The 8,967-nt window shown below is 34.0% G+C and overlaps 1 protein-coding gene across 1 annotated transcript; it reads right to left on the bottom strand.

The window, feature by feature from the left end:
* Positions 1-437: 437 nt before the first annotated feature.
* Positions 438-5,870, bottom strand: LOC149541372 (ras-related protein RIC2-like). The gene is made up of 2 exons (XM_089796635.1): positions 5,051-5,870; positions 438-1,282 (listed from the first exon to the last, which is right to left on the bottom strand). The coding sequence occupies exons 1-2, from the start codon at positions 5,266-5,268 to the stop codon at positions 856-858; spliced, it is 645 nt and encodes a 214-aa protein (XP_089652761.1). The 5' UTR covers positions 5,269-5,870; the 3' UTR covers positions 438-855.
* Between the last annotated feature and the right edge of the window lie 3,097 nt (positions 5,871-8,967).

Genomic DNA, 8,967 nt, shown 5'->3' with positions numbered 1-8,967 from the left:
ATTGAGTGCAGTACGCTTGCAAAGTTCAGATCATTAAAACCACTGGCTTATATAACTGGTGTATGGCAGAGAAGATTCATTTCAAACTTGTCTATGCACCACTTTAGGCACTTTTAAAGTTTAAAACTGGGTGTTTCGTGGATTTCAATGACATTGCAACTATTATACATGTTATTCCTCAAGCAACATGTAAATGTTATTGTCATAAGATTTGTTCAATGCAAGGTGAACATTTTAAGCATTTGTCCTCATGCTCACTTGAGCCCATTTAACTAATTTTATGAAATGCAAAGTATTGAGATAGTAATATATTCAAACACACAAAATGCATTGTGCACTCATAGACCTTTACTGCAAAGTACTAACACAATATTTTGAAGACTTCAAGTTCAGATAAAATTGATAAAGCTAGATTGGAAAACAGGTATAGATGGATGAACAGAAGAAATAAAATTCTTTAAGGCTTAAAAAAATAATAATATCTAGGCTTAAAAGATATGGCAATCGAGTAATTGATAATTAAGTATTCAAATCTCGCTGCTAGATTTGGATCACATGTTTCAGATGATGCCTCAATTTTGGATTTATGAATGGACTCAAATACGGATTTATAATGAGTTATCCAGGAACTCAAGCCATGAATGACGTAATCATATTCAGTAACATTTGTCAATTAGAAATCTTGTGCGTATCTGCTCTCTAAGTTTAAGTACTGCAATCTCTAAAAGAATCTCAAGATCCATGCACATTCCATTGTCAATGAATTTTTATAGTACAAGCATATCTGCAAAATGCATATCCAAGCTTTCATGTGTTCTTTTGTTAGCATCATGAGATGGATAAGTGGTGAGACCCTTATGCTGAACAGCATCCTGTCTTCTTTGTTGCCGATACTTCATCAACACTTATTGTTTGCCCCTTCCCAGGTACTGCTGCCGCAGCCTCCCCTGCTTCAAGGGCCCTCTTGCTAACGATTTTGTAGATTTGAGTCAATACGTGCTTAAAAGCAGTTTCAACATTTGTACTCTCCAGGGCTGATGTTTCCATGAAGTAAAGGCCTTCCCTTTCAGCAAGTTCCTGACCTTCCTCTGGAGTAACGGCTCTCAAATGGCGCAAGTCTGCCTTGTTACCAACAAGCATGACCACAATGTTGGAATCACTGTGTTCCCTTAGCTCTTTCAGCCAGCGTTCAACATTGTCAAAAGTTGCATGTCGGGTGATGTCATACACAAGCAATGCCCCAACAGCCCCTCGATAGTAGGCACTTGTTATAGCTCTGTATCTACAAACAAGAAAACCTGATTTCATATCCTCTGTACAACATGACTATTAAAGAACAAAATACTTACCACATGTCAACATTCTGCTAACTGAGAAAAACAGTCGAAAATGTCGATGTTGATATTATCTTATAAAAGTACGTAAGTTTTGGAGCCATAGGTTTCTAGAAACATTAATGGGTTCTTGGTCTGCTGGTGATGTTGACAGGTTTTAAAAGAGGCTACCCGAAATCAAGTCTTGTAAGGGTCCAACACTATAAGGGCTGGGGCCAGAATTGTGCCTCAGTTGAATTCCGCAGAATTACTCATTTGATAGAGTGAATACCCCGCAATCCTTGGTTCTTAGTCAATTAGATTCAACATAAGGCTTTTGCTTCCGTATGGAATATCTAAAATGAATTGGTCAATGAAAAATCCCCTATACAATACTCAAGATTCTAGAAACTAAAAATGGCATTTCAAGTAAAGAGAGCAGATCATATATACATATATTTTTGCAAGGTGCTTTCACGCTTGACACACACAGATAGATCAATGAGAAGAGAACTACCTGGGACGAAATCCTCTTGGATAATTTGTATGTGTTGCTTCGAAGTTTGTTAGAACTGTGATATAGATAAGTTATGGTGAAGTTAAAAGTTTAGTGTCCACACACTCAACCGCATAAATATCCATAGAATGTTTTAATTAATGGCATATATATCCACTGAATGTGGCAAAGAAGAAAATCTCTACTTGAAAAGGCTAATAAAACGGGCTAGGCAAACAATCAAACTGCTGGTAATTATGAAAAATTCCATCACTTGGCAGGTCAAAGAACAATAAATATTACTTTTATAATGCTGCCTTAACGCTAAAATAGTGTCCCAAATATTAAAAAATTAAAATCACAGCCCTCACCAGAAACTGCTGACAACTGAAAAAATCAGTGAGTTAATGACTCATATTTAGTAACATAAACATGGGCTAGAAAACATGCAAGAGGCAAGTATTTGCCTTCTTACATTTACTCGGATTATCAGTCACTCCAGAAGGAAAGCAGAGCATGCAAAAGGATCCAAGGCAACTTTGTTAATTAAAATATACAGAGGCACTGCAAAGAAATGCATTTCAGTGAATACAAAAAATATCCCTCATGATATCCTTCAATTATCAAGATAAAATGAAAAGTAAAAGACCACTAAAAGAAGATTTTAGAACAAAATAACAAAGCACAAATGAAACATATGTTTCCAGTTTATATGATCAATGAGTTTTTGGCAAATGAAAAAGGCAATAGCCTGATAATTTCTATTCTTGCATTCTCTTATCCTGACAATGGATCACGAAGTGTGATCTGAAACATTGATGCTAAAAAAATTTACACAATTGAACCCAGAAATAAATTCACTCATTCTTTCAAGTGTCAGACAAAATGGAGAACAGGGTGCTTATACCTTGTTAAATATGCATTGAATTATATCCTGCAAAAGTCACGAGACAAAAGATATTCAACCACCACCTTGTTCTTATAATAGAAGAAAAAGATATAATCGGATTCACGAACACCTTGCTATCAAAAGTGTTTACCTGTGGAAACCTTCAAAATCTTCGTTACAAAAAGGGACAGTTGCATAAAGTATAATGAGATGGACGTATTGTAAATAAAAAAGATAAATCAGGTAATGAAAAATTGGATGAAACAAATTGATCAGAAAGCCAAAAGAGATATTATTTGATGCTTTTATCTGTGCAAGAAGGAATCAATGGAGGCAATATTTCAGCTAAAAATAAGGGCAATTGGAAAATCCAATTCAAAACTCACTTATGTCAGAATGGTTGGGTTTTGTAGAGCACCATACAAGATGCCCAAGTGTCCTAGCAACCAGTTGATCCTATTGGACATCACACGCAAGTGATTGAGGTTCATAAGATGATAGTTAGAGATTACAAGTCACATTTCTCTTTCCTCGTTGAGATAGGTATTTATTCCCGTGTCAATAAGCAGACTACAAGACAACTAAAATTGATACTGCACTACTGACCATGAATTTGATTGGGGCTATTACAAACAAGTTTAACCCCATCAAGAAAATTAGCTGAGTCATAGGGCGTACAACAAACATAATCTAGCTTTAGAAATCACTCAACAAAATTGCATATGCATTGCTACAATTAATAAAGGGTTGTGATTTCGGCAATATTTCCAAATAAATTAAGGATGAAGGAAATTGGCTTCACCCGACCTCTAATACTCTATGATAAGCATATTGATAGTGTGAATTTAACAATCTGCAAGAATTGATCCATGGATAAATTCGATAATAAAAAATTAATGAAACATATTCTAAATTTGCAGGATCCTTCTCCCCCCAGGAAGAACTCGGCCTCAGGAGGGGATTGGTGGTATGGATTATTCTTTAGTGACTAGATGAACTTAGAGAGCAAGACCACTTTGACTGAGTAATGGAACGCTTTGGATTTGGATGTAGCTTCAAAACTGTCCTAGTAACCCTTTGATCTTTAACAAGAAAAGTCGATTGTCCTCTTTAACGTCTTCGGGTGACCCTTCAAATCTCAAAATGAAGGGGTCTGATTTGGATATCAGAGTGATGCTAAATCAAAACAAGATATCTGATGTATTTTGAATTCAAACCATCTTAGATGGTTGTCCAGTTATTCTGTGTTGTTACCATATGTTTTGATTTCCCGTGTGTGGGATGTAGAGGTTTGTTTTCTTGTTTTGTCTTTTGGTGTTGCATACTGTTCTTGGTGGTCGTTGGTTGTTTTTGTTCTTGTTTTAAGAGTTTGACACCTTCGATTCATAACTCGATAGAACCTGTTTACAATTAAAAAAAAAGACTGGAAGCCCAGACCAAGGAGTAGCTGGAAGCCGCTATGAAATAATACCCGTTTACCCCTATACCTCATACTGAAGATTTCCACCGGGCTAGGGTTCAAAAAATCAAACCCAATCACCATATGCTCATTTCCTGATGAGACTTCTAATATTCTTGCAAGTTTCAATCCCTAATCTCATCATCCCCACTCCCCAACCAAACACTAAAACAAAATGAACAAACCCCACAGAGATAATAAATGCTACATAGCTTTCATAACTATTCTAACCTTATTAAACGTGTTCTTAGATTCGATATCTTGGGAAGTTTTACAATCTGTAATCCATTATCAAGACATGAAATTTTTTTAGGACAAACTGCAAACTCTGCTTAAAAAGAAGGGTAGATGACAGAGAGGGAAGGAATTTAAATCTAACAAGTAAAAAACAACTAATAATAAAGAATTAAAAGGTTTCAGTGATTGCTTAAAAATCTAACCAAATCTTGATAATTTGAAATTCAGATGTCTCCAATATCGTTTGATCATTACCACAGGCAAGTTCGCAATAGTGTTGTATTCTAAGCTTTAATCAGCCTGGTTTAATATACCTTCTTATATAGGAAAATTATGCAAAATCCCTTCAGCCAAAACCAAAACAATACGAAATCCAAACTCATAAAAGAACGTTCAGAAGAGAGAGAAAATACTAAATATAAAATTACAAAAAACATTAGATCAATACCATTTCCATAAAAGAAAGCAAACAAGAGAAAAAATAAATACCAGAAAAACATACAGGTGTACTTCTATGAAACAAAACCATACCTGTAAAAGAACCCAAACAAGAAAAACATTAAAAAAACATACACGGTACCTGTTTACAATACAATACCCTCGAAAGAGCCCAAGAAACAGAAATTTCAAAGCAAATTAATAATCAAAATACATACCTCTCCTGACCTGCTGTGTCCCATATTTGTGCCTTGATCAATTTATCATCAACTTGAATACTCCTTGTGGCAAACTCCACACCAATAGTGGACTTCGAATCCAAATTGAACTCATTCCTTGTAAACCTTGATAGTAGATTTGATTTCCCCACACCAGAGTCCCCAATAAGTACTCCCTTGAACAGATAGTCATAATCATCATCAGACCTGAATGCCATATCTTTTGATACTCCGATTACTCAGAAAACCCAAAAGTCATATACACAATCAAAACAGACCCAAATTCATAAACCCCACACACAGGCCGGCACAAAATTTATACACCCAACACGAGTATAAACCTAAAATTCATATTCCCAATACAAATTCAGACCCGAAATTCATATCCCCAATACAAATTCAGACCCAAAATTCATGCACAAGTAAATGATAGATGAGAAGTTTATAGCCCCCCAGAATTCCCGTACTCAAAAATCTAAGAATTAAAATCAATTTTACCCTTAGATCATATAACCAAAACTCAGATACTCGAAATTATGTTTCTATCTTCTCCCTCACTCTCTCCGACTGCATATGTCTTCTCTCCAACTGCTACCCGACTACCATACTTATTAACATTCAAACTAAACACTCATACTAGTGGTTGCCCTTCAATTCTTCTGATGTTTGCTTGCATAGTGAATCATTAAGTTCTATCATGGGGAAGGATCTTCAAATCGGCAAATGGGATGTATAATGACCCTGTAAAATTTAAAATAGTTGTTGAACAGTTAAACGTATATTTGGCCTAGTGCATAGACAAGTGGAGGATACTATGAGCATGTTCATTTTTAAATCTCAAAAAACGAATAAATAGTAGGGTATCTTTGGCCCACTCTTCGTAATGGGAGAGGAGTTGACAAGGACAATGGGTTCTTGGAGCATGTCATAGAATTGTTAATCACAAGGAACTAGGAACGGTTGGAGGATTTGGTTCTAACCAACCTCGATATTCACTATTTCATCTTCTTTGTACTAAGTTTTTTTTTTTCATGTGGTATTAAACTTTTTTTTCATGTGGTATTAAACCTGCTATAGGTACTAATTGCAGTCTATCATATGAGTCAAAGTTTGAATTCTTTAGGTTTTATTGCAATCTTGGACACGTCTCCTCCTTGATCATGTCAAACAAGATGTCATTTGGAGGGAAAGGATTAGCAATTATGGGTAGTTCTCATTTGCAAAACATTTAAACCCTGGTGAGAGGAGCTTACTTGTTTCCTTTTAGGTTGTGGGAAGGTTGTTTGGTAGGCTGGTTGTGCTTGAGTGTCTTGTAAGGATAAAGTGATTTTATTTAACTTTTTGGTCATATGAAGTAAATGACAAAGAGTTGTTTGCAAAGTGTTTATACAATTTCTTTTGTATAGTTTGAATTTGGTTTAGTGGTGAGAATTTGTGTTTTTGAAATAGAGGTAATAAGTTCAAATTTTATGTATGTCTAGTTTGGAGCATAATTAGGTGTCTCCCATAAAAAGTATAAAGTAGTCTGGTATTATTGTTATTATATGTAGATTCAAAAAAAAGATGATTGGTAAAGTGGACTATAAAAACTCATTTCTCTTCTTTTTCAAAAAATTAAGCTTATTGAATAAATGCACATAAGAAGTATAAGTTATTTAGACCGAATTTCATAATACCATTCAGATAGTAACCATTGTTTTTCCAATTATGTATTCCACACCATATGTGAATCTAACTTTCAACATCGTTATGAATATTTACATAATAAATAGGACAAGTTCATTTAGCTTTAGAATAGTAATGAAGAATTCATTTTAACAATTCATGTTAACATCATGTTATAATGATAATCTTTATGTCATGGTTGCTATCTCGCATTCAACATGTCCAAATCTACATCCCTCAAATTTAAAAATGAACATTGCAACCTCAATCTAATGTAAAAGAATAGACCTAACACATGTGAAAAAAATAGTAGATAGTGTGTGCAATAGTTTGTCCTTGGATTTCATTTTGAGTTTCTTGTGAGGATAAATTGTTTTATTTAATTTTTGGGTCATATGAAGTGAATGGTAAAGAGTTGTTTGTAAAGGGTTTTGTAATTTTTCTTTTGCATGTCCTAACTTGACTTAGTTGTTCAGAACTCCACAAGTTCAAATCCCACAAGGGATAAGGTATGTATGCCTCATTTGTAGCATAGTTATGTCTACTATCACCTTATAGGTGAGTGTTAGAGTTGTGGCAAATGTCTACATTATATGGTAACAATTAGGTTCAATATTATAAATAGGGTTAGTGTTAACAAATAGAATTATAGATATGGTTAGAGTTAGGATTAGTATAATAGTTAACTTAAGCATTACACCTAGGGTCAATGGTAGGGTTATGGTTATGATTAGGTGAAACAATTTGAAATTGGGAGCAGTTAAATAATTTTTATATTAAGAGTAACCTAATGATTTGGTGGTGTAAATTATTAAAATAAGATTAGTGTTAGTCTTAAGGTTAGAGTTAGGGATTGTATTACTTGTTAGGTTATTGAGGGTTAGAAATGCTATTGTGATAAGGTTGCTACTAGGATTACAATGAAGGTTAGAGTTAGAGTATCAATTATGTTCGATCTTGTATTTAATAGCATTTGTGTTAAGTTTAGTATTTTATGGTTACATCTAGGTTCAATATAACAATTATGTTTAGCATTTTACTGAGGGTTGATGGTAGGGTTATGATTATGATTAGGGTTAATGTTTAACCTTAGGAGTTGTATTATGTGAATGGTTATAATTATAGGTATAGTTAATAGTAAGCTTAGTATTTAGGTTTGGATTACATTTAAGGTTATTACAAGGGTTAGTGCTACTATTAGGATTATGGTTAGTGTTAAGGCAACTACTGGCTCCTAATTTAACAGTGATTATTATTGCCAGCAAACAACATTTATTTTTATACCTAGTACCATAGCTAGTGCTCATATTTAGCATAATAAACTATGTCTTTGGGCTAACTTCACAAAGCACAATTGCTTCCTACACTTCTAGCTTTGCAAGACCAAGGTGGGAGTACCTTAGGGATTCAAATATCTTCTTAACTCTTACCCTTAATCCCTAGAAATAGCAGATGTAGTCCAATTTCTTTGATATATGTGAAACAAAGATGAGCTACAACAACTAACAATAGCTCATAAATCCCATAGATTAGATGATGACCACCCTTATGTACTTGATACAATATTTGATTGATTTAGATTTGAATATAAATTGGATACATGTAGCAGAATTCACTTCAGTTTGTCTCTGATTTATATGCCTAGTGCCTTATCCATTGTTACATAGAGTCAACTATTAGTAGGGGATCTAATTTAGATAACTTGTAAATGATTTATATCAGCTATGATCAACAATTCCCATTATTATGAAATATCCCTCTTATAAAATCACAGACCCTACTAATTCATTGAAGCACTTCCTTAATTCAATAATAGAATCAATATACATCCTATCCAGATTGCATTCAATCAAATAAACCTTATTTAACTGATCTCAAAGTAAACAAAATCATAAAATGGAGATATAAATTGATAACACAGATGTAGTGTAAGTGCCCTTTTGTATTATCTTTTGAAAAGACTGATACAATAACCAATAGAAACTCAATGAAACTTAGAATATCTTGCTAATTCTATCATTGACATGAAAACATCAGGAAATTACAAAGCTAGAAATTAAACTCAGAAGACTACACATAAGTGGACCAACTATACTTTTTGAACAAAACAAAAATTATACAAAATTCTCAGACCTCTTCTCTAACCTTGGGATCTCACTTATATAGGGTGAGATGCAACAAGCTTCAGGTATAGAGAACTATAGCTATCCTTAGGAAAAAATATTTATTGTGCAACAAGGAAAACTTCACAT

The sequence above is a fragment of the Cupressus sempervirens genome, chromosome 8 (genome assembly GCF_028749045.1).
Source record: "Cupressus sempervirens isolate cs-2001-9-10 chromosome 8, ASM2874904v1, whole genome shotgun sequence".
Lineage (NCBI taxonomy): Eukaryota > Viridiplantae > Streptophyta > Pinopsida > Cupressales > Cupressaceae > Cupressus > Cupressus sempervirens.
The sequence above is the reverse complement of the archived record's forward strand: the minus strand, read 5'-3'. Positions and strand labels throughout refer to the sequence as shown.